General features: G+C 41.1%; 1 protein-coding gene across 1 annotated transcript in view; it reads left to right on the top strand.

The window, feature by feature from the left end:
* The window catches only part of nos1apa (nitric oxide synthase 1 (neuronal) adaptor protein a), a 132,485-nt gene that overhangs the window by 80,974 nt on the left and 25,127 nt on the right, over positions 1-26,384 (top strand). Inside the window, exons 5-7 of the mRNA XM_053683487.1 lie at positions 9,349-9,457; positions 18,291-18,432; positions 23,539-23,696. Coding sequence (XP_053539462.1) covers positions 9,349-9,457; positions 18,291-18,432; positions 23,539-23,696 — 409 coding nt within the window. The remainder of the gene's footprint in view (positions 1-9,348; positions 9,458-18,290; positions 18,433-23,538; positions 23,697-26,384) is intronic.

Below are 26,384 nucleotides of genomic sequence, written 5' to 3'. Positions count from 1 at the left end.
TCTTGACTCCGTTTTTTGGATTACGATTTGGATTTGTCTGCCTGCCCTTAAATAAATGCGTCTTCACCTGCTTCCGTACCCCACTCCCTTACGTGTCGCGACGTGACCGAATACTCCGGAACAGAAACAAAACAAACGCACGTGTCCACAGTAAACATCCGAAGAGCACGTAGATCGTGCATGCGCGCGCCCCCTCATCGAGGTCGTGACATTCACGCGTCTCACTCTGGTTGCAACGGCGTTGTTCGGTCAAATTTATCCGGCCTTTTCACTTATTCGGCCGAACACCGAAAATGCTTTAGAATTTCGGTTGCCAAACATTCGGTGCATCCCTACTTTCTTTCTTTCTTTCTTTCATCAAATCATCCATTCCTTCCTTTTTGCCTTTCTTTCCTCTTTTCATCTTCCTTCCATCCTTCTTTCCTTCCCTCCTCCACCCTTTCCTGATGCCTTTCTTCTTTTGTGTCTTCCCTCCTTCTTTACCTTCCTTCCTTTCTCCCTCCCTTCCAGCCTTCCTTCCCTCCTCTATTCTTTACTGCTTCCTGCCCTCCCTCCCTCTTTATTTTCCTTTAATTTCTTCCATCCTTCCTTCCTTTTCTTTTCCCTACTTCCTTACTTTCTTCCCTTTTTCCCTCCCTCATTACTTCCCTCCGTTCTACCTTCTTACTTTTCCAGCCTTCCTTCCTTCCTTCCTTCCTTCCTTCCTTCCTTCCTCGCTCACTCACGCACTCTCTGAACTGCTGCTGTAATCATAAAGCCTGTCCTGAGCTCATCCTAGCAGTCAAATTCACCCTCTATTCATACTGAACATCCCTTAAACACACTCAGTACTGCTTATCTTTACTCTCCTACACCTGTATACTGTAATGATTTATAATCCGTCTAACTGTCCGGTGTCAGCCAGAAAAGCACGTGCCAAACGTCCACGTACATGCAGAATAGCATGTCAGTATATTAATGATGTCATTGCTATGTAAGTATCTGGTATAACGTGGGTTGTAAAGTCTACACCTCCATCCAGTTACATTAACATATATACACACAGAGCATATACAATAAATATGAAGTCTTTTTGAATTTGGCCTCACTGTGTGCTGGAGGAGCCTTTTATGTGGATCATGAAATGCGCATTTATGAATTTGTGTGTTTATGAGCTTGACGTAATGACTGCCAGCGGAATTTCTCCACGTTTTATTACATGCATTTACACAGCAGAAAGAAATTCTCTCTGATTTACCTTCGACCAAAAGAAAGAACGAGTCCGCAGTCATGGAGCGTGTGCCGATTGGAACGTATTTAGCACATTCATTCTGAAAGGAGCTTCTAGTGGTTAGACTGTTCTGATAGTTGTTTTTTTTAGTTTCTTTTTACCAGCTACAGGCATGCAGTCTTCATAAGCACCGTGGCCTCCCTCAGACGCCTCCCTGCCAGCCCAATCAACACGCATTAATCATCCTGGCGGGGTTTCAGCGCTCCAACTTGACAAACTGTCCGTCCGATATTCTGACATGGGCTGAGGTGGCTGAAACGTCAGAACTGGGTTTATTTTTATCCGGGTGGAGGGAGGACCGTCCCGGGTTCATCTCTACACACTTGCTTATAATGAGAGATTCTGATTTTTATCCCACACTGATGTTGACTTCAAAGGGGTTGATTAAGTTTCGGTAACAGCAGCTTTGACACTACTGACAGCACTTTATATTAATGCACTTCTACTACTCCAGCATGTCATCGTTTCTATGGTAACGACTTACAGGGACTTGTCTAGGGGACGCTCCATATAACGGATTTTAAGAGCACGAGGGCTTGTTGATACGGTGGAGTTTCCTCCGAGGAGACATTCGTTTAGCGTTATTGGAAAGAGTCTCCCGTGTCCGAGTCTGGTTAACATTTCTACTCTTGCCTCTACTCTTGCCTCTAGTAACATTTCTGCTCTTGCCTCTACTCTTGCCTCTAGTAACATTTCTACTCTTGCCTCTAGTAACATTTCTACTCTTGCCTCTAGTAACATTTCTACTCTTGCCTCTAGTAACATTTCTATTCTTGCCTCTAGTAACATTTCTACTCTTGCCTCTACTCTTGCCTCTAGTATCATTTCTACTCTTGCCTCTACTCTTGCCTCTAGTAACATTTCTGCTCTTGCCTCTACTCTTGCCTCTAGTAACATTTCTACTCTTGCCTCTAGTAACATTTCTACTCTTGCCTCTAGTAACATTTCTACTCTTGCCTCTAGTAACATTTCTATTCTTGCCTCTAGTAACATTTCTACTCTTGCCTCTACTCTTGCCTCTAGTATCATTTCTACTCTTGCCTCTAGTAGTAACATTTCTACTCTTGCCTCTACTCTTGCCTCTAGTAGTAACATTTCTACTCTTGCCTCTACTCTTGCCTCTAGTAACATTTCTACTCTTGCCTCTACTCTTGCCTCTAGTAACATTTCTACTCTTGCCTCTACTCTTGCCTCTAGTAACATTTCTACTCTTGCCTCTAGTAACATTTCTACTCTTGCCTCTAGTAACATTTCTACTCTTGCCTCTACTCTTGCCTCTAGTAACATTTCTACTCTTGCCTCTAGTAACATTTCTACTCTTGCCTCTAGTAACATTTCTATTCTTGCCTCTACTCTTGCCTCTAGTAACATTTCTACTCTTGCCTCTACTCTTGCCTCTAGTAACATTTCTACTCTTGCCTCTACTCTTGCCTCTAGTAACATTTCTACTCTTGCCTCTAGTAACATTTCTACTCTTGCCTCTACTCTTGCCTCTAGTAGTAACATTTCAACTCTAGATACTGGAAAACTCTAGTATTTTTAATAATTAAATACTTGAAGTATACAGAATGGCATGTTTAAAAATACATTTTATATTGATATTTAACTCTGTCAATAAAATAGTGTGTTGTTTAATTGGCATGTTTTCGTGTTTTGCTTTGTTACCAAAATTGGTCCCGAGTACCGTGGAATTTGACTGGTATTGGTACCGACTACTGAAATGTCGGTACCGTGACAACCCTATAACAAACAAACAAATACTTTTTGTTTAATAAGCTGTTTGGGGATTAACAGTCGTGGTTGTAATACAGATTCGTTTCATGGTCATTTAAAATCCATTGTGCTGTGAAATGCATCCAGTCTGATGACATATTTTCCCTGAGCACATCTTCACTAATCCATTACAGTATTCCAGTCATTTACACTTGACTTTGCTATTTCTCATTATTCCCGAAGATAATGTGATCATCATGAGGAATGTTAATGTTAGGAACGTAAGTGAGCGTGTAAAATAAATCGCAGGGGATCGGCCGAGGTGCGAGAGCTGAACGAGGAGTGTATGGTGGCATTTAGACAGCCTCTCTCTCTCTCTCTCTCTCTCTCTCTCTCTCTCTCTCCAACGATGGCATTTCTTTTTCCCTTGTCACTGAGCTGAAACTAAGCGCTAGCGTCAGGAGTCGCTGCTGCCTTTTATGAGCAAAAGTAAAACCAAACGTTAGAAATTCAGCTCGGCGATTTGTTGTGATGCGCATAAAATGTCTGCTTTGTGATCCTAAGCCCTTTGACGGTGGTTACACCAGTACTCTGAAAGATTCATGAGGCGCTGTGTGTTGTGTAACGCTTTAGGACTAGAGGAGGATTACTGCGTGTCAGATCACCTACAGAAACGCAGCAGCAGCCCACACAGATCTCTCAGCACAGCTACTAATACACAGCAAGATTTCAGCGGCTCTGTTGAAAAGGGGGGGGAAACTAAAGCAGCCCATGTTGGCAGTTTTAGTCCCTTTTATTTATTATGAATTAATAATACGTGGTTGTGATTTGCTGTGAATTTAAGTCACGCAGATCTGAAACATGTATGCTTCAGCTAAAGAACAATTTCACTTTCTCTCTGGCTCAAATCTTCATGCTCTCAAATATTTGTATTGACCTGGCAGTTCATCTTGTAGTGAAAAGTCCCAGGTTTGCCGTAATACAGTATGGAGGCTTAACTGCTTAAAATCTTTTTAAAAAATCATGTTAATTGCAATATATTAGGGCTGTTAAATTAACAACAAAATGCATTTAAAGTGTAATTAACTATATAGGAATATATTTTAGCATTTAAACGCATTAAAATATTCGCGTTTATAGTTTTCTATCACCAAAGATAGAACAAATATTAGCATTAATTTAATAAATAAACAAACAAACAAACAAACAGGCAGAAACTGTAATATTTCAGACTTTATTTACATAAAGCATTATCTTTCTTCTTCTTCCCATTATTGCCATTGTTGCCGTTCTGTGTGTGTGTGTGTGTGTGTGTGTGTGTGTGTGTGTGTTTTTTGTTTGTTTGTTTGTTTTGTTTTTTTTGTTTGTTTTTTTAAATTGATTTCCGCCCCAGTGCAGTCTAGCCGGAATCCCAGCTGTTTATGTTTACTACACGGAGTAACACACAGTTAACCTTCTAAACCCTACAGAGTGCTCTAGAGGCCCGATCGGACCCCGTTTGAGATTCAGCCACAGAAATAATATAAGCTCTTATAAGAGCCTTTTAGAAATAAAGTACTTTTAGCATACTTGCTATGGTTTTTCTTTTATTGTTGTTGTTTTATTGTTGTTGTTGTTGTTGTTGTTGTTGTTGTTTCTTTTATTGTTGTTGTTATATGTACTAAGAAAATTGGCATATAGTTAAACTATATATAAATCAATGCAGAGCAGGTTTCTTACATAAGGCAAGAAGAGCCACTGAAATAAGAAAACAAGATATTTCATGTGTGTTTTTGAATATATTATATATATGTAAATATAAATAAATATTTTATATATATGCGTATATATATATATATATATATATATATATATATATATATATATATATATATATATATATATATAAAATTATGTATATATATATATATATATATATATAATTATAAAAAAAAATTATATATATATATATATATATATTTATTTTATTTATTTTTTTTGCCTTAAAATAAGTCAAATAAAAACATTGAACTTTTAGCGAAGTGGTAAAATATTACTCTGAATATAATCAGAGAATTCTTTTTTAATACTGTGTAGTTATTTATATCACAGCGCCGTTGAAATCTCAGAGCTGATTGGTCAGAATAAATCTACAACAGCTCTGACAACATTCCTTCTGCAAGGCAAAACAGTTTAATATTCATGCACTCGTTCTAATACGTTATCGTTTCTATAGTAACAACTTACCCAGGGGACGATTACAGCAGAAGCTCTAATTAAATTGATTATTTATTTATTTATTTTTTTAATCACTCATAAGCTCACAGTATTTCTGGATGGAGTCTCCAGCTGTCCAACGAAGGTTTTCTGACATGAGGACGTCTTCAAGATGGAGAACGTTGCGCTTTACGGTTTGTCAGTAGAACGGCAATTTTTCGTATTTTTGTCTTTTTAAGTTGAGAAAGAACGAGACCAGTGAGAGAATGACTGTTTATAGCTGCTGTAAAGTAAGTGAGCACAGGAACTAACTTGTTTTGCAGATGGTCCACAACATGAAATGTAACTCTAAATGGGAAAAGTATGATGTCATTCTTTAGTAAATAAACAACAATGTATTATTTGTCAAATAACTGTGTGGTGTAAACAGAATGAAACGATGAAAATAAGCAGCTTTCAAACCACTGACTCCATCGTCGGTGTTTAAATAGGAAACCTTTTTATCCGTACCAGTACTTTAAAAGCCCAGCGCAGTTCTACAATTCCAGATTTAAATGCTTTAAAGATAATAAGAGCATATACTATAGTTTATATAATACGCATTTTCTTTCATGCAGAACAATTGCCGAAATGAATGCCACTGAGCTCAGCAGAAATCCGCTCTCAGTCCTGATAAAAGGGAGAGGAAGAAATCGTTGTTGTACAGCTGGTGTTCGTTTGATCACTGATGCACCACATCACTCCAGTGGTGCTGACGACGGAACGGAGAACACACGCCACTTCTGTTCTCTCACCAGAGCACATTTAAAATGCACATCCAGACAAAGATTTCTGAGCACAGCGCAAAGATAATTGCATGATCGTCTCTGAGTAAATTAGAGGTGAAGTGGGTCAGAGGTTAATCCTGTTTATGTTTAAGCGGGAGAGAAAACGCAAACCCAGAGATAGAAATCTCCTGAGCCGAGATCGGACTGGGAAAGGTCAGACAGGTCTAAGTCTGCAGTGACGCCATGAATAATGAGCCGTGACTCGGCGGAGTGAAAATCTGATAGTTACTTTGAGACACCCACGCAGCGTTGTATTGGAGTTTATACCTCAGTGCTCCTGGATTGGTGATACTGATATGGCAGAAGGTGTTTCTGTTACAGCAGCTCTGAACGTTGTTCCAGATCTAATACATGATCATCCGTAGTAATTCTTATTAAGGGATATTTAAGTGAGAACAAGATCTCGATAAGATAAGATATAACTTATAGCAGCACGAACGAATATAAAAGAACAGAACAGTTTCATGCATGTTCCACAACATTGTCTGTAAGTGTAAATGGGGACAGAAGTATGACTGCTGTGATAAAATACTGCTGTGGTAGGGGCGCATGGTGGCTTAGTGGTTAGCACGTTCGCCTCACACCTCCAGGGTCCCTTATTTGAGTCCCGTGCTGCGGGGGGGAACTCCGGTTTCCTCCCCCACTCCAAAGACATGGCGTGTCTAAATTGTCCGTAGTGTATGAATGTGTGTGTGAGTGTGTGTGTGATTGTGCCCTGCGATGGATTGGCACCGTCCAGGGTGTACCCCGCCTTGTGCCCCATGCTCCCTGGGATAGTCTCCAGGTTCCCCGTGACCCTGAAAAGGAGTAAGTGGTAGAAGATGGATGGACTGCTGTGGTATAAGAGGAATAAAACACTTCAAGAAGGGCTGTTATTGGAAAATCATCAGCGTCAGGGTTGTAACAGTAACGCTGTTAGCATCAGGCCACAGCACAGCACCCTGTCATTGATGATTTTCCTGTAACAGCACACCGTATCATGTTTAATTCTTTACAAAGTAGATGCCAGAGATGATGCATTATGAATTGTGAATCCATTGATGAATGTAAACCTGTTGGAAATCAGAGGTTGTGTAAAGCTGAGGTTTAAACACGACTCCTTTTTCCTCCTCCGCACTTTCATCATTTCTTATCCGCTGACACGAAGCTGTTCAACTATTCCTCCAGGCTTCACTGAAATACAAGCCTGCACATCATCAAGCACTTTTCAGCTGTCTGGCTTTATAACCGAAGAACTCGCAGCACTTTTCACATTGACTACATGCTATTCATGTGAAATGTTAGCTTGTCTTTGTAGTAGTGTAAGGCTGGAAGTTACAGTACTGCTGATGTGCAGTGTGTTGTTGTGGATTTGTATAGTGTATATCCAGGGTTATTAGTGTGGGGTCTGAAGACACCCAGGGGTCAGTGAAGTATAGCCAGAGGGTCTGTGATTTTGTTACAGTGCTGGAAACCACAACCGACCATGCAGCAATTTTTTCCCCTTTTAATTCGAGTGATATGAAGCTTGTAGGACAAACCAGTACCGTGTTTATGAACATATACAGGATCCTTTAATAACTGCCTGGTCAGGGTCCTGGTGCTTTAAATTAGGCTACTAATTTACTAATTGGGGCGGCTGTGGATCAGGTGGTAGAGCGGGTTGTCCACTAATCGTAGGGTTGGCGGTTCGATTCCTGGCCCGCGTGACTCCACATACCGAAGTGTCCTTGGGCAAGACACTGAACCCCAAGTTGCTCCCGATGGCAAGTTAGCGCCTTGCATGGCAGCTCTGCTAGCATTTGTATGTGTGAATGGGTGAATGATAACCAGTGTAAAGCGTTTTGGATAAAAGCGCTATATAAGTGCAGATCATACATTTTGCTAAATAAAACCAACTACTGTATATTAGGAAGAAAACATTGTGGGCAAGTATAAACACAAATAATATCCGTGCAAGCGGGATTTAAAAAAAAAAAATCTCCAGTTCAACCTTTAGAGAGATGTAGCTGAGGTTGAACCTGTTTTCCTGTTTTGGCCACACCCACTTCAGGTTTAAATCCGAATTGAGATACAGATGTTCAGAGCACTAAACAGATCCAGACCGTGGCACTGCATTACACCCTTAATGTCTATAAATAACGCCAACTGGATTGCATTCATTACAGTTTTAATACAAATGGGTTTTTGTTGGTGGAAAGAAATAAAAAAAAAAATAAACTCTCTGGCTCCAGAAATATTATTAAACACGTTTTTATAATGTTCCCAATGTTTAAATAGTGGGGATTAGTGTTTAGCACATTTACCTCGAACATCCAGGGTCGGGGGTTCGAATCCCACCTCCGCCCTGTGTGTGTGGAGAGTGCACGTTCTCCCCGCGCTTCGGGGGTGTCCTCCGGGTACTCCGGTTTCCTCCCGAAGTCCAGAGACAAGCGTTATAGGCTGATTGGCAAGTCCAAATTGTCTGTAGTGTGTAAGTGTGTGCGCGGTGCGATTGTTCCCTGTGATGTTTGGCACCCCGTCCTGGGTGTCCCCCACCTTGTGCCCTGAATCCCCTGAGATAGGCGCCAGACTCCCCCATGACCCTGTGTAGGATAAACGGTATGGAAGATGGATGGATGTTTTAATAGTTTGTTTATTTAAAAAAATTAATAAATAAATCTGTACTGGGGGCGTGGGAGGGGGGGGGGGGGGGGGTACTTTCCTTTTTTCATTTTTTTTTTTTTTTTAAACAGTCACTGCCTATAAAACATAGTGATCCCTGCTGTAGATATTTAGGGGTTCTGCTCTCTACTGTGAAAGGGTTGTACTGCCTGTTGTATGGTTCTATATATAGCCGGTTTCAGCCAGAGCTGTAAACTGAAGTAGACTTTTGTGCAGTTTTAATGATTGCCATTTATTCCAGTGACATTTGGAGGGAAAATAACAACTCACTCTTGTACTGCATTGAAAAAGTGCATTATAAACCAGGTGATTGATGGGCATCAGGGTGATTGTGATAAATAAAGCTTTACAGGTCTACTGAAGTGCAGAGGAGTGGCTATCATTATTCCACACACACCTTTGTGTGACTTTTGTAACGGTACACTGCAACCACCAGCCACAATAACGTGATAATGTCACTGCAAACGTCTTCGCTGATTTGTCTTTTCTTTTAGGAGGGTAACTGAAAGATTTTGTGTTAGTATACAGGTTTAAACACACCCACTCTTCTACCGCGATCGAAAGTTTACGTTCTACACTTCTGCCCGAATTTCGAGCGATCAGTATAAAAGTGGTGCGTGTTTTATCAGCACAAATTCCCCTGACTTTATAGCATTCGCAGCACGAATGCCATTCTGAATCACTTTCTTATTTTCACAGGATCTTCTACGTGTCACACGATTCGCAAGATCTGAAGATCTTCAGTTATATCGCTCGAGATGGACAGAGCAACGTGTTCAGATGCAACGTCTTCAAATCCAAGAAGAAGGTAAGTCACGTTTCAGTGCCGCTATTACACTGCGCTGCACGGTCGCAGAAACGAAGCAGTATAGTTTTTCAGTTCAGACAATAACAGAACTGTAGATTACAGTATACACATTTCAGCAAGGGTATTTTGCACAAATCTAAGAGAGGTCTGTTTTAATTCTGAGATTTTTATACATGGGTGCATCTCAGAAAAATTTGAATATTGTGGAAAAGTTCCTTTTTTCCAGAATTTAATTCAAAACGTGGAACTTTTATATAATCTCGATTGATTGCACATGAAGTGAAATATTTCGAGCCCTTTTTTGTTTTAATCTTGATGAGCACGGCTTACAGCTCACGGAAATCAAAAACCCAGCATCTCAGAATATTCGAATAAAGAATTCAGCATACAGAAATTTTGACCTGTGAAGAGGTCTAATCAGCTAATTAACTAAAAAATACCTGTAAAAGGTTTCCTGAGGCTTTAATCTCTAAGTCTGGTTCAGTACACACAACCACAATCATGGGGGAGATGACAGTAAACGTTGCATTTCATTTGGAAATCGAGGTCCCAGAGTCTGGAGGAAGAGTGGAGAGGATCAGAATCCAAGTTGCTTGAAGTCCAATGTGAAGTTTCCACAGTCAGTGATGATTTGGGAGCCATGTCATCTGCTGGTGTTTTATATATACATATATATCTACAGTGCATCCGGAAAGTATTCGCAGCGCTTCACTTTTCCCACATTTTGTCATGTTACAGCCTTATTCCCAAATGGATTAAATTCATTATTTTCCTCAAAATTCTACAAACAATACCCCATAATGACAACGTGAAAGAAGTTTGTTTGAAATCTTTGCAAATTTATTAAAAATAAAAAAACGAAAAAAGCACACGTACATAAGTATTCACAGCCTTTGCCATGACACTCAAAATTGAGCTCAGGTGCATCCTGTTTCCCCTGATCATCCTTGAGATGTTTCTACAACTCGATTGGTGGTAAATTCAGTAGATTGGACATGATTTGGAAAGGCACACACCTGTCTATATAAGGTCCCACAGTTAACAATGCGTGTCAGAGCACAAACCAAGCCATGAAGTCCAAGGAACTGTCTGTAGACCTCCGAGGCAGGATAGTATCGAGGCACAGATCCGGGGAAGGGTACAGAAACATTTCTGCAGCATTGAAGGTCCCAATGAGCACAGTGGCCTCCGTCATCCGAAAATGTAAGAAGTTTGGAAACAGCAGGACTCTCCCTAGAGCTGGCCGCCCGGCCAAACTGAGCGATCGGGGGAGAAGGGCCTTAGTCAGGGAGGTGACCAAAAACCCGATGGGTACTCTGACAAAGCTCCAGCATGTCTCTGTGGAGAGAGGAGAACCTTCCAGAAGAACAACCATCTCTGCATCACTGCACCAATCAGGGCTGTATGGTAGAATGACCATACGGAAGCCACTCCTCAGTAAAAGGCACATGACAGCCCACCTGGAGTTTGCCAAAAGGCACCTGAAGGACTCTCAGACCAACTCCAAGACAAAGATTGAACTCCTTGGCCTGAATGGCAAGCGTCATGTCTGAAGGAAACCAGGCACCAGTCATCACCTAGCCAATACCATCCCTACAGTGAAGCATGGTGGTGGCAGCATCATGCTGTGGGGATGTGTTTCAGCGGCAGGAGCTGGGACACTAGTCAGGATCAAGGAAAAGATGAATGCAGCAATGTACAGAGACATCTTTGATGAAAACCTGCTCCAGAGCACTCAGGACCTCAGACTGGGGCGAAGGTTCATCTTCCAACAGGACAACGACCCTAAGCACACAGCCAAGATAACAAAGGAGTGGCTACAGGACGACTCTGTGAATGTCCTTGAGTGTCCCAGCCAGAGCCCAGACTTGAACCCGATTGAACATCTCTGGAGAGATCTGAAAATGGCTGTGCCCCGACGCTCCCCATCCAACCTGATCTAGCTAGAGAGGTCCTGCAAAGAAGAATGGGAGAAACTGCCCCAAAAATATGTGTGCCAAGCTTGTAGCATCACACTCAAAAAGACTTGAGGCTGTAACTGGTGCCAAAGTGCTTCAACAAAGTATTGCGCAAAGGCTGTGAATACTTATGTGCTTTTTTTTGTTTGTTTTTTTTAAACAAACTTCTTTCACGTTGTCATTATGGGGTGGTGTTTGTAGAATTTTGAGGAAAATAATGAATTGAATCCATTTGGGAATAAGGCTGTATCATGACAAAATGTGGGAAAAGTGAAGCGCTGTGAATACTTTCCAGATGCACTGTAGATATATACACAATGAAGAAGTAAACTTTACTTACCAAGTCAAATTTCTTGTGTGTGTGTGTGTGTGTGTGTGTGTGTGTGTGTGTGTGTGTGTGTGTGTGTGTGTGTGTGTATGTGAGCACTCTTGGCAATAAAGCTCTTTCTGATTCTGATCAGAGTTACTGCTGCCAAAATGGTGGTTCTACAGCCTGCTGAATAATTGGTCTATTTCGCCCTTATGGCATGTGCACCTTGGCTGACTTTCCAACAAGAAAATTCCAGGGAGTAAGTTATTATTACTTGAGAAATAAATGTGCGCTAGTAGAAGGCAGTGCAAAAAAAAAAAAAAAAAAAAAAATCTTCGAGGCACGTTTAGGAAATCGGCTCTCGTTGTATTTTTGCTCATCTGCAATAGAAACAGTATTTGAAAATCCCTCTGAAATGCGAAAGTCCTCACATATCGTGAAAATACCATCCCTAGTTCATCATACACGTCTACACGAGAGAGGCTGTACTAAATCGGACTTCCTGTAAAAGTCACGGATTAGGTTGGGGCTGGCGTGTGTAGATCAGGAGACGTGTCTGCCTATTACCCGCCTCTCCCCAGAGAGCTGAGCTCCAGGAACACACTGGTTTATAGTCCACCATTAATTGGCGTGTCGTTATGAGGAGCTGTTAAAGAAGGTGACACCCTGGGGGATCAATTAAAGAGCAGAAGGCACAGAGCAGACCGTATGGATTTGAATAGACTGCAGACGGTGAGAGGAGGAAAAGATTTCTGTAGCTGATCTTTCACTGGGCCCGACCGTGTTTTTACTGGTTATCTGCATGAACAGCCGCTGTGCGCTTCAGTCACCAGGCCTGTTTGAAATGAGCTAGGTTAATTAGATGTAGATTAAGATCCCATTCTTGTTTTAAAATTTTGATTTCCGCTTCGATTTGAAGTTGAGAGCTTGTTTAAAAGCTGTTTTTAAAAAGCTTTGACCAGGTGCAGAGAAAATTAATTGCTTTTTTTTCCCCCCTCGGCATCCATTTTGTACTTGGCTCATTTTACTTTTTAGTAATTAATCTGCACTGTAGTGAACTGGAGCGGGAGCGGGTGCAGCAGGTAGCGTTGCCGCATCACAGCTCCAGAGTCCACAGTTTGATGCGGCGCTCGAGCTACTTTCCAAACGTTCTCTCCATGTTAACAGGTTCTCTGGTTTCATCTCACCTCCCAATAACATACCAGTAGTGGATTAGCAATACCAGACTGCCCCTTGGTGTGAAATAGTATGTGAACGGTTGTGTATGGTGCTCTGCGGTGGACTGGTGTCCCATCTAGAGTGTATTCCCACCTCACTCCCAGTTAAAGGGAGTGAAGATGTATGAATGTTGTGCTGATTTAACTCACTGTAACTCCTTTTTAATACAAAAGTGATATGGATACACACAGTCATAGAGCGAATATTTAAAACTACGCTGTAATGACCTTTATTTTATTTTTTTGTGCTGCTATATTCGTCAAATTACTTTTCATACAAAAGTAAAAGAAACGATAATAATTACAAAAGAATCGCCAGCATTGATTTTTAATTAGAGACGCGCCGATGTATCGGCCGATAGTTTAAAAACGTCCGATGACCAGGGCCGATTATATCCCGTCAATCAAAAGAGGGCGGGAAAACGCGTGGATTTCGTGCCGTGTGTAAAGATGTCTCTTGTGTGGAATGACGACAAAACTGCAGTTTGTAATTTCTGTGATCAAATTTTACACCGGAAGTGAGCAGCAGTGAAGCGGGAGTTTCGGCGTCGAGTTAAAAATAATTTTTTGCCACACTGCTCGAGCTGAATTAAAGCACAAGCACACCGTTGAAAGATTTAAGTAGATTGCACAGAAAAATATATTGGTAGAGTAGTGTATTTCATATCCAGTTAATGTTAATATATAAAAGGTTGATATTATATATTAGCAGTTTGATGTTCAGTGATGAAGTAGAAATGCTTTTGTTTGTGGAGAGTGAATGTGAGACTAACAGGAGGATATTTTTTTTTTTACAATTCAGTCAATGTTAATATGAATTAATAAAATTCAATAAATTAAGAAGTCTTACGTTAATCTTCAGAATTGAGTTCATGTGTTAATGTTAATGTGAGTAAAGTGTGTTCTGTTCATGAGACCAGTTACTGTGGAACAACTTGTTGAAATGGAGAGAATAAAGTTTATATTTGCATTTCTTTCAGAATTGTTGAATTAATTGGTATTTATTTAAAAGAAGGTATAAAAGGCAGAACTATCGGTATCGGCCGATATCACGCTGAAGAATCGGTTATCGGTATCGGCTGAGAAATTTAATATCGGTGCATCTCTATTAATTTTGCACTGATTTTCTTATTCAAATTGCCAAATCCAGAACATCTGCCTGATGAAACATTCATTAATAATACAAGACAAAAAAAAAATGAAGCGACAGGGAAATCACTTGCTTCCGCTGGTTTGTTTACAATCGGATTTAGAATTTCTGTAGGAAATGTAGATCTTATGTTCTGCCTGGACAGCCTTGGGGGCTGGTGGGGGATTTTCTAACATGGCTCAGGCATCATCAGCAAGCGACATAATCCAGGATTCTCTACAACTGAGTAAGGCCACAAATTGTCAGCTATAAATACACCTATGACTTGAGTTATTAGTTTGGCGCTGAGAGGCCATGGGGAAAAGCTTGTGTTTTCTCTTCGCTTTGGTGATGAGCATGCTCGAGACAGCACACCACACATGGTAACTATTCGAAAGAACACTGTTTTATTTTCCTTGTCACTGTTGTAGTTGAATAGGAAAATGTCCCAGAACAGGACACGTACGTTATCAGCTGAGACTTGAATTCTCCTATCGCTATTTCCAGAGAACATATTCAAATAGCTAACCCAAATAACATAATAACTTATTTGTTTCCCCATTTCTGCTGATTTGGCATACGCTGAATAGGTTTGCTTAGGGATGAATTCTTTTTCACATTATCCGAAGACTGGAACAGGAAAAACGAGGGTTGTGCCATCTGCCTAATTTAAATATCAGAATACCCGAAAGATTCGCACTCCGTTGTAACTCGGAAAACATTTCCTCAACCGGGAATTCTTACTCGTAAAGCTCGGGACTCGTCTCCTCGAGCCCGAGTTTAGCAAGTGAGGTCAAATCACCACGGCTGCTCAGAGCACCAACAGTAAATAAAGTAGTGTAGAGCTTCTTTCCTTTAAATCAGTTCTACTGTTTAAACAAGTATTCGCTTGTGAAATCTATAACACTGACTAAACAATCCACTGGTCTAAGGAGATAAATATACGTCACTCATCAAAGGTTGTTTTTTTGTTGTTGTTGTTTTTTTTTCACTTTATAGCCCAAATGCACGGTTGAAAATGATGTAATTCTGAGTTCTGACTTCTGAGGAAGTCGAATGCAGTATTAATGAAGGGATATTCAGTTACTCGAAAGGAAATGGTGTGGGGGAGGCCATCTTTAATGTGGTGTAATCAGATATAATTTTCCCACTGCAACTATACGGTCATGTGTCTAGATATTAAACAGCAAAAGCTTTCCTGAGATTCAGTTCAGTATTTCAGCCTGTAGCGTACTCTGACATCAGCTAACATTCAAACGTCATGAGTTCTGACTAGTCAGAGTCTAGGAGCGAAAATCGTATCGGATTAGCGGACTTCATGTGACCATGGAGGCAGTGCACTTACGCATGAGCTGATGGTGAGGCGTGTCTTACGGAGGTGCGGTACGATTCACATGTTAACGATCTACACTGAGACATTTTAATACGCACGTGATGAGACCGGAATGCAAACAGTGTCATGAAATGAAAGCTAGTTTCAGGTGTTGAGCTGAACGCTGAATAACTGAAGAAGGGAAGATTGGGGGGGTGGGGGGCATCGCTGAGCTTTGTACTGGTCTCTTCCATTTTCAAGATTTGCTGTACACAGCAGTTTAGTCCTCAGGGTTTCGACAAAGAGACTTTCTTATTAGCTGGTAATTTTCAGAGAGAGCAAGCTCACTCTCTTGGCATCGTCTCACCTCTAAATACAAAGAAATGAATTTAAAAGATAGATGAAGTCATTCTGGCATCCTGACGCATGCAGGTATACTCATTCTTCTCGTCCAGCCAAGTGAGACATTTCGGCAGCGTCTGTGGGTTCTTAAGGTGAAAACGTAGACATTTTGGAACATTCCGACTCAGAAATGGTCCATTATTTTACACGGGGCTCTGTGGAACGTGATTGTTCGTCAGAGATTGCTCTCTGGTTCGTTTCTTTCACCTGCGTCGACGTTCATCACAGTAACGCCTTTTCAGTGGCGTTCGGTGGAGTCATTACCCGTCACCAGTTGTACCTGGGCTGCAATAAGCTGCCTGGAGCTCTTCAGGGAGAGAAGTGTTCACACGGCAGTGATAACATTGGCCGTAGCGTTGGAGTCATTATGTCAAGCCATTTCTTTTGAGTTATTTCGGAAAATGAGCTTCGTTAAAGGTTGTTTTTGTGCTGCCTTTCTTGTAGGAGCGAGAGCAGCACAAAGCACGCAATGTCGGGGAAAAATGTGAAGCTTTTTAAGTTTGTTCCTACCATTCAGATGTGTGGCACAGAGAGAAAGCATTGTTGCATCACCGCTACAGGGTAAAGTTTACAGAGGCGTCGTATGTAGCGGTAAAGTTTACAGAGGCTTCATATGTAGCGGTAAAGTTGACAGAGGCGTCGTATGTAGCGGTAAAGTTTACAGAGGCGTCGTATGCAGCGGTAAAGTTTACAGAGGCGTCGTATGCAGCGGTAAAGTTTACAGAGGCGTCGTATGTAGCGGTAAAGTTGACAGAGGCGTCGTATGCAGCGGTAAAGTTTACAGAGGCGTCGTATGTAGCGGTAAAGTTTACAGAGGCGTCATAACTTGATTAAAAACATCAAAAAAGCAAAACACACCCAATGCGCTTTCTTTGTTCTTCGTTTGCGTCGACCAAATGCACCTGACATTGTAATCACGACTTCCCAACTCATTAATACGAACTTCCCAGCAGGACTTTAACGCACAACAAGAATGGATCAAATGTACAGCTTAACAGACATCGTTAGCCTCGGCAAAGTGCTGTGCTATAAGAGGAATAAAACACTCTGGGATGTGCTGTTCTTGCTAAAGAACTCGTGTAATGGAAACGTTTGTTATTTCTGTATAACGGCGCGCCTCATCGTGTTTTATTACTTCTGCGATTTTCTAACACTGGATAAAGGAATGCAGAAAAACGTAATCGCTGGTTATTTCTGCTTTTCTGAGGATTTTGTGGGATCCATGTAAGATCAAGTGAAAATTAGGTTCTTGCCTGTTTGTGTCCATTGTGTCCTTCTGATAAAAGTGGCCCAGTTTCTGAAGGGACAGACTGTACAGATGTGAAGCATAAACAATAAGTGTACTACAAATATATGCGTTTTGTGTAAACGTTCATTAGCAGAATTACGAACATGTGACTTGTATAAATCTTTGAGTGTGCAGGTTTTCAAGTGGGTTTTTTTTTTTTTTTTCTTTCCCCCCAGTTCAGGGAAACACATTAATTGTTTTCTGTGGTAATGAGACATAATTAACAGATGTGGTAGACGGAGTGTAGGAAGTAAGAAGCAGGAGCATTTCTTTGAGCTGCCGTACGTAACTGCACTCATTTGAACTACCGAAAGCTCAGCATGGCGTCTCGGTGACGAGTAGCTGCTGGATTCTTTTAGACCTTTGTGCCGAAGTGTACAGGGTTCACAAAGCATCCATTGTTCTTTGAGACGCTCGCTGTCTCGCACACCTGAGCTGCTCGGCTAAACGGAAAAGGAAAGAACATTATCGGAGCTCTGCAGAGATGTCGCTGCGCTGAGCTCTCACAGGAGGAGAAAATAGCACAGCGCGTATACTTATTTCCCAGCATACCGAACGTTTGTCTTTCCCCTTCTCCCTCTTTATTGTAATGATTTACAATCTCACTATCCAGTGTCACTCAGAAGAGGATGGGTTTCCTCTCAAGTTCTCACCCTCGTGTCCTCTCAGGGAGGTTTTTCCCTCGCCACCGTCTCCTCTGAATCGTTCAATAGGGATCGAAATCTACATCTGGATTTCTATAAAGCTGCTTCGTGACAACGCGTCTCGTTAAAAGCGCCGTAGAAATGAGATTCTATCGAAATGAGTGTTGACGTTGAGAATGTATCGGTGAGGAAACGGCAGGAAAGTGAATATAAAGTTTTTAAAGCGGTACCCTGACACACACACACACACACACACACACACACACGAACACACACTCTGCACCTGCACATAGATCTCGACTCCATCTTTCGTAGAAGAGACAGGCCCAAGATTTTACTCCCTCACTCAACCTTACATCTAAAACTAATCTCTCGCTTTGACAGCCCTGGCATCATCATTTTCCTGCTTTTCCACTTGTTAGCGAGCCAGCCAGTTTGTCAAGCACACACACACACACACATTCACACACACACTCCTCAGCTCTAACATTAAACCACTCGATCGTTGTACATTTCCAAAATGACTCACTCTTTTTTTTTTTTTTTTTTTTTTTTTCTCGTCGCTGTTTGCAGAGCCAGGCCATGCGGATCGTGCGGACGGTGGGTCAAGCGTTCGAGGTGTGTCACAAACTCAGCCTGCAGCACACACAGCAGAACGCAGACGGCCAGGAGGACGCTGACAGCCCCAAGACCTGCGCAGACTCTGGCCTACATGGTGAAACATACACTCTGTCGCTTTGCTGTTGCCTCAGCAATACACATCCAATCTGAATATGAGCAGCATAAACAGCACACACACACACACACACATAACACGTTCACATGACTGGAGATCTGTGCAGACGGGAGTGTAAATATGAGATGGATGGAACGGGATACAGTGTAGCAGCACATACGTCTCATCTCATTACCCGTAAGTCAAAAGTATATAAATATCACAGACTCAAAAAATGACCTTCATTGGAGAAACTCTAATAAGAGAAACGCAAACTGAAGAAAAGTCTTCAATCATCAGGAGGTCACGAGTCCGAATTGTGACTATGGCCGTGCTCTCTAGGTGGGAGGGATGATGTTACTCTCTCTCACCTGTCAATCACAGTGACACTAGCCAATCATGGGCATCTCTGAGCTCATGTATGTGGAAGAGGCTGGATAGTGCTTTGCTTGGAATGTGTTACTACGCTTTGTGACACTGCAGTTTGTAAGGACAGGGCAGGCTTCACGTGACGAGAAAACAGTACGGAATTCACTTTGTGCCACAGTATCGAACTTTTAAGAAACGAACAACAATATACAATGAGAGAAGAAAAACAGTGAATTCAGTGGCAAAAATTGAACACGGTCTTTAAATAAATGGTGCAAACGTCTCGTGTGGGCGGGGTTTAACAGCAGTGTCCTCTCATTGGCTAGTGAGATTTGGATCGACAGCTCCCCGAACCTGGAAGTATACAGATCCAGTTCTCTGTATAGTTCTAGTGTTTGAACGTTGTAGTGGAAATGACTTATTTACTTAGTGTATTAGTTCGCAATTAACGTTTGAGGTGTGGGTAGCCTCAGAGACGAGCTCTCAGGGGAGCAGCGCAGCGTTGTCATCATCATGATCGTCGTCATCCTCCTCCTCAGCTGGATACTGGAGCTGTCGATCGAAAGCTCTCACTAGCCAATGAGAGTATGTGACTGTTAAGCCCCGCCCACACAAGAGGTTTGTGCCAGAATGGTCGAGCGTAAACGTAAGCTTTGGCAGCGCATTCATAAACCACGCTTCGAGAAAACAAAGCTTAGAAAACTGTAAATAAACAACGCTGTTCCATTTCTTTCTCATTGTATATTTTTGCTCGTTACGTTCAATACTTTTGGCACAAATTTAACCGGGGGATGAATAAGTTTTTTAATCAAACAGGAAATGAGAAATCATGACATTACCAGCACATGAAGTTTAATGTGTGGTTCTGCTTTTAGTAAAATATCAAGTGGGTCATTTTGAACAGAAAATAAGGAGTAAATTAAGTATTCATGAAATTGCTTGAATAAAGTGAAAATACACGGTATATTACAGCTATAATGTTAGATAGAACAGGTTTATTTTGAGGTTTTAAAAAAATATCTAGCATTTTTCTTCTCTTTTTTGTTACTCGTGGGTCAAAATGAGCTAAACGTAATGTGTAACTTTTATTTTTATCAGGCATGACTGAACTAGCCACATGCCTTGTTTCACTCATATTAAAAATATCAAATGGGTCCTTTTCAACTGAGAAGAAAAAGGGAAAAAAAAAAAAGCGCCTAAGGAACGAGAGCTGAAATGAGAGTTGAAATTGCTTCAGTGAGTATAATTAAACCGCCCCTTCATATTCATCCCATGGGATCATAGCGAGTAAGTCTATTTCTCTTAGTTTTATGCCCAGCACGGTCAGGCTTAACAACAGGGAATTAGTCAAACAGTGCTTGTGATGATCAGTGGCTCTTTCTCTTCCACTCCTAGAGCCATGAGTTCAGGCGTATTATATTATCCTGCTCTGAGCTCTTCACTCCCTCTGGAGCTTCTTCCTTTTGAAATGCATATGAGTTCCCCATCACCCACGCACCAGCACTCAGCCACACGAGAGTCGCCCAGCCCCAGCGCCAGCGTAGACATCACTGTCACAGGGATACGACACACTCCCGTTAGCATGAGCTCCAACAGAGTGTGAGACTCACTGCTTCAGGGACAATGTTAGAAGCATCACCAGTGAGCCAGTAGTGAACATGGGAAATGCATACACCGTGTCGTTATTCCGGCGAACACGAATCAGCCTCAGTTTCAATCACGCATCAGCCGTAAACCTTCCTGACGTCTTTCACGTGTAGATTCATTTACCGCAGCGTTACACAGGTTTCTTACACAAACTGCACATTATATATAGATATTTTCACATATCTACGCACGTGTGCTGTATATTCAGTATGATTCATTTTAGTTTGATTCTTTTACCGTGTTGTGATTTATAGTGAACCTTAATGGACTAATGTGGTGTGTTTTCAGTCTTGTACCTCTACCTCTACCTCTATCTGTAGTGCGTGTTATTGCCCGAGACACAAATTTCAACATTTTCCCGTTTCTAAGAAAACTGAAATGAAATAAATATTAAGGCATTTGTTGACCTGCATATGAGTATGGATTTCAAGTATGCAACTTCAGTCACGTTACATTCATTACCGAGAAGCAGCAAGCTAGACATCTTTTATTTATTTATTTATTTATTTGTTTGTTTGTTTATTTAAAGTCCTTGGGGAAAAAAAAGGAGACATTATTGGCATATTTTTAGTCAGTTCTGTCTGATTTCGCTTCTGTTTCACGGTCTTAAAAAGGTCTATTTCACGTTGGTATCGTCTCCTCTGTGAGCACAACGTCTTAATAAAAGCTCGTATCACAGTCTTATACTACAGCACTGCCGAATTCTTGACTCGGTTTCGTCAGAAGCTGCTGAATAATTTTCTATAACAGCGGCTCTCAGAGTAGTCCCAGTTTCTAGACGTTATATTAATGCGCTCATTCGTAATACGTTATCGTTTCCATGGTAACGGCTCATTCACAGGCATTTGTATAAAGCATGCGCCACATAAGCATTTCAACAATTACGCAGATTTTTTTAAATCTGGTTCCGTTTTCTACGAGGAGACGTTTATTTAGGATTTCCGGAAGGAGTCTCCAGTGTCAGTGGATGCACAGGAAAGTCTTCAGGACAGAGGAGTTTGTGCTTTCTCAGTTTCACGAGAGCAAAAGTGAGACTGGTGAGAGAACGGCTGCTTATAGCTGCTGTAAGATAAGCGATAACGGGAGCTAGCTTGTTACATGGGCTTTAATGCAACTCTAAATGGATTAAATAAGTAAGAGATGTAACAGTAAGCTTCACGTCAGGCTGGATCACACCACCCTACTGTTGATGATTTTCTTATAAACTCGTGCCCCGTTGTGTTCTATTTTGTTCTATTTATTTATCCAGCTTGACATCACGAGCAATAGAGTCAACAGTATTTCCCTTTACTTACATTTTTGTGGTATTGACGTGTGATCACATCCACAAAACTACACTGTGTAACACTTAACCACAAATTTAACACCTGTACATACAGTCATGTGAAAAAATAAGTAATGGAGAAAGAAATTGTTGGCGTTTTTGACAGATCTGGACAAGCAAACACTTGATCCTCTTTGAAACAGTGCCTAGTAATAAAGTTGTTATACTCGAACAAAACCACAAGGAAAAAGAGCTTTTTCAATCATTTATTCACCAGAAATATCAATACATGTGATATTCTTCTGTGGAAAAAGTAAGTACACCCTTGGCCTCCGAAGCTAGTATTGCCCCCTTTAGCAGAAATAACGTCTTGTAGGCGTTTTGCATCATTGTCCACGAGGCTTGCTGGAATTTTTGACCACTCTTCTATGTAATATTCTTTCAGTTGCGAGATGTTTGAGGGTTTTCTTGCATGTCCTGCCTGTTTCAAATCCCCCCATAACATTTCAATGGGATTCAAATCCGGGCTTTGACTAGGTCATTCCATAACCCTCCATTTCTTCTTTTTGAGCCATTCCTTGGTGGATTTGCGAGTGTGCTTGGGATCATTATCCTGTTGAAAAGTCCACTTTCTGTTCAACTTCAACTTTCAGACAGATGGCCTGACATTATCTTCAAGCAGACTTTGATTTGATGCAAAATTCATAGTTGAATCAGTGAATGCAAGCTGTCCAGTCCCTGAGGAACTGAAGCAACCCCAAACCATAACATTTCCACCACCGTGCTTCACAGTTGGTATGAGGTGCTTCTCCTGAAAAGCCGAACATGTCTGCTGTTACTGTAGCCAAACAACTCTATCTTTGATTCATCTGTCCAGAGCACTTTATTCCAAAAGGCCTGCTCTTTGTCTATGTGCTCATTTTCAAACTGTAGTCCTGATTTTTCCTGGCACGCCTCCCATGTAGGTCAAATCTCTTTCTGATTGTAGAAGCATGCACTTTGACACCAACTGTTGCAAGACCTACTAGCAGATCCTGTGATGAAATTTTGTGGTTCTTAGAGAATTCTTTTTGCATCAGACAGTCTGCTCTTGGGGTGAATTTGCTGGGACGGCCAGTCCTGGACTAATTGTCAGTCGTTTGAAATCTGCGCCATCTGTAGATGATTTTCCTTACAGTGGAATGATGTATTTCAAATACTTTGGAGATCTTTTTAAATCCCTTGCCAGACTCCTAGTCATGTGAAAAAATAAGTACACCCCATGAAAGTTGTTTGGGTATTTCTTATTTATTTATTTATTTTATCCTCTTTGAAACAGTGCCTATTAATGAAGTTGATATACTCTATCAAATGACACATACAATTTACGTCTTGTAGTAATTTTTCACAATTTTAAATGAACAAAAAACAGATCGGTCACATGGAAGAAGTAAGTACACCCCTACATTTGTCACACCTTCAAATCCATAAAATTAGAATCAGGTGTTGAAGATCGGGTGCCCGTGATTAGGACCTGCTTAGGCAGTGCAGGTGGAACCTGTCTTATTTATACCCCTCTCATATCTAGTGTCTGGGGTTCCCTTTGTTATTGAAGTGTGTGGTGTTATCATGCCAAGATCTAAAGAGTTCTGTAAGGCCTTCAGAAAAAAAAAGCTTTTTTCTCTTTTCTCAATACAAGAAAACGTGTCAATTTCATTGTGTGTAATAATTTTAAAAAGGATACAGTTGCGGTGGATAGAGTTTAGGGTTTTTTTCTGGAATATTCCTTTCTAGTTAGCGAATCATTCTGATCCGGATCAATAACACGGATGATAAATTGCCCACAGATCGGGAGTTAACTGGAGCTGAGAAGACGCTGGCAGAAGAGACGGACATCGACGCAGAGGAGTTGCCACTCCCTGACAGCACAGTGGACGAGTTCAGCCGAGGAGTCACTGACCTGGATGCTGCTAAGAATGACGATGAGGATCTGACAGACCAAAAGGTAAACAGCTGCACCCCTCTCTGGCCCTGATTTCCTCATCCCAGGTATGATGATGCTAATAAGTGTGTGCAGTCTGAGACTGTGTGTGTGTAGTTAGTGAGCGTTGTCAAAGAATAGTTTCTCAATTGATGGCACGTGCTAATTATTTGTGATAGCTGAGGAAAGTTGAGGTAAGCCCTCTGAAACAGGTCTCTTGGAAATGAAGCTGTATCGGAAGCTTGCCAGGCTGTTGCATAATTGCATGTCGAGTATAATGCTGATTAAAGGCAGTGAAGCATGGGTAAAGTGTTCATAATAGAGTATGAATGTGCAGAATGCTGTAGGGGTGTAGGCATGTGTGTGCGTGCTTTGTTTACGGGGTATGCTAAGGAGAACTTATGCTATATGAATATGATATTTAGGTTTGCTAACGATCTACCAACAAAACAACAGTTTTATAAAGAAAAAGTCTTTATAGTATTTAAAAAAAAATACTGACTTGATTTTATGTACTTATTTATTCACATTAATGTCTAAAAAAAAAAAAGAGAGAGAGGGAGAGCAAGAGAATGAATAATTATTTAAAATAATTTTAATGTTTTCAAATTCTTACATTACATTTATTTTTTGGATTTTCCCCTAATTTTCTGCCTAATTTAGTCAGCTCTCCCCTATCATAAAACAGCTACCAGGCGGGGAGGATGAAGGCTAACACGTGCTTCCTCCGAGACATGTGAAGACACCCTTGACCAATTTTACTCCCTTGGACTCAGGGGTTGTCAGGAATGGAACTTGTGATCTCTGAACCATAGAGCGAATACTTTCCTGGTGCTCCACTGGGGAGCCTATACATTACACAGTCTTAACATCTAATCTGATTGTAATTGTTCCAAAAATAAAAATAAAAAAATAGTGATAATACCAGCAGTATCCATGAAAAATGTATTGTGACATAATTGATCACGATATTGATATTATATCATCATATTGCCCAGCTGTAGCCGACATCAGAGGTCTGAATGTGTGACAGATATCTGAAAATAAGAAACTGACTTAACCACAGTAATATTAAGTCAGTCATGTTAGTGTTTTAACACAAATAAGCGGGGAAATCTGGCTCAATATGTCTTTATGTCGATAAATGTTAGTTACTTGTCTAAACTGTGTAAAAAAAACTGCAATAATTGTAGAGACAAGCTCTCGGGAGTGTTGTAGACCAGCTCAGACATGCGTGTTTGCTTTATGATATTGCCCTCATTATTATTATTATTATTATTATTATTATTATTATTATTATGATCCACCCTGCTGAACATTTCCACATATCATATAACTGCCTTTAGGTGTGTGTGCGTGTGTGCGTGTATCAGCGTAGCTTGTGTTTTTCTTTACACAGGTCTCTTTTTGGTGTTGGGATGTGATTTCGAGTGATTTCTGGGGCGATGAGACGGGGATCATGTTGTCAGCTGATAAGATGCGATTTTGCTATTCAGCAAATTGGAAAGCCATATTTTATGCGGTGAATTGTCGCTTGTAGTATATTTATTCTGTGAGATGTCAGCGTACGAGGGAGAATCCCAATAAAAACATGTTCTATTACCCAGGATAGCGTTTGAGTAGAAAAATGAAAGCGCTCATGTCCATGACCTGTCGCGACTCCTCTAGCCGTCGGAATAGTACAGCCCGACTCGGATTATTTCTTATCAAGAATCTGGATCATGTTGAGCCCATCATTTAGTCGTTTTCTGTTTATACTTATCGGAAATGTTGAAGATGTGTGTGTATCTCAATGCTTACAGCATGGATTCGCATGCAGTGCAGGATACACATCCTAGGTTTCCAGCAGTGTCAGGTTATAGAGGACCAGCTGTGCGAGTGTCCAGTCTTGCCTTATTAATCGTCCTTATTCATTCAGACACCTATCGATGATTGCTTGCTTGGTCAAGATGTTGTTGTTTTTTAGTAGTGCCGTTACTGATAAACAGCTTTGGCTACATCTGAAGGAGAACTTTTCAAGTATAGTTAGCGGTTGTCCTCAGAGCTGATGTCACAGTGCAGTTTAATACGAGGAAACTGTTTCTCCTATTTCAGCTTTCAGTGCACGCTCTTAAAAAGAAATGAACAAGAGCTTCTGGTTTTTTTTTTCCCCTACTCACCCTTTTCCAGCAACTTTAAGTGTCATGTGAATAAGAAATCTTAACGAGTCGTCAGCGAATGCTGAACGGCGGAAGGCGGACGTGAAGCCGAGGAGGAGCTTATCGCTAAACGAAGAGCAAGCGCTACAATCTTAAGCCGGTTCGGTTTCACTTTTAGATCATTGTTTGTGTTTCTGAGGCTCTCAAGATCACAGCCATCACTTGTAGCCAAAAACAGTGGTGAATGGTACTATATTTATATCGTCACTGATATCGTCATCGCAGTAAATCCCAGAAAATATCGCGATGTAGTTTTAAGTCCGTATCGCTCATCCCTAGTGAGCAGAGAGTACAGATGAGGAGGTAAGAGAGCTGGATAGACTAAAGGGTTAAAGCGCTGCTGCAGCGTTCTCTTTACGTAGAGGTGAAGCGAGGGCTAAATCCCACTGACACCACTGTTAGCAGTAAGGCATTCTGGGAAATACAGAATGATCCTTCATTCAAGGCTTATAGGGACAGAGTTGCTATCAGATGCATATCATAAAAAAAAAAATAAAAAAAAATACAACAACAA

The sequence above is a fragment of the Ictalurus punctatus genome, chromosome 11, assembly GCF_001660625.3.
Source record: "Ictalurus punctatus breed USDA103 chromosome 11, Coco_2.0, whole genome shotgun sequence".
Taxonomy (NCBI): domain Eukaryota; kingdom Metazoa; phylum Chordata; class Actinopteri; order Siluriformes; family Ictaluridae; genus Ictalurus; species Ictalurus punctatus.
This window is presented reverse-complemented; position numbering and strand designations above follow the sequence as displayed.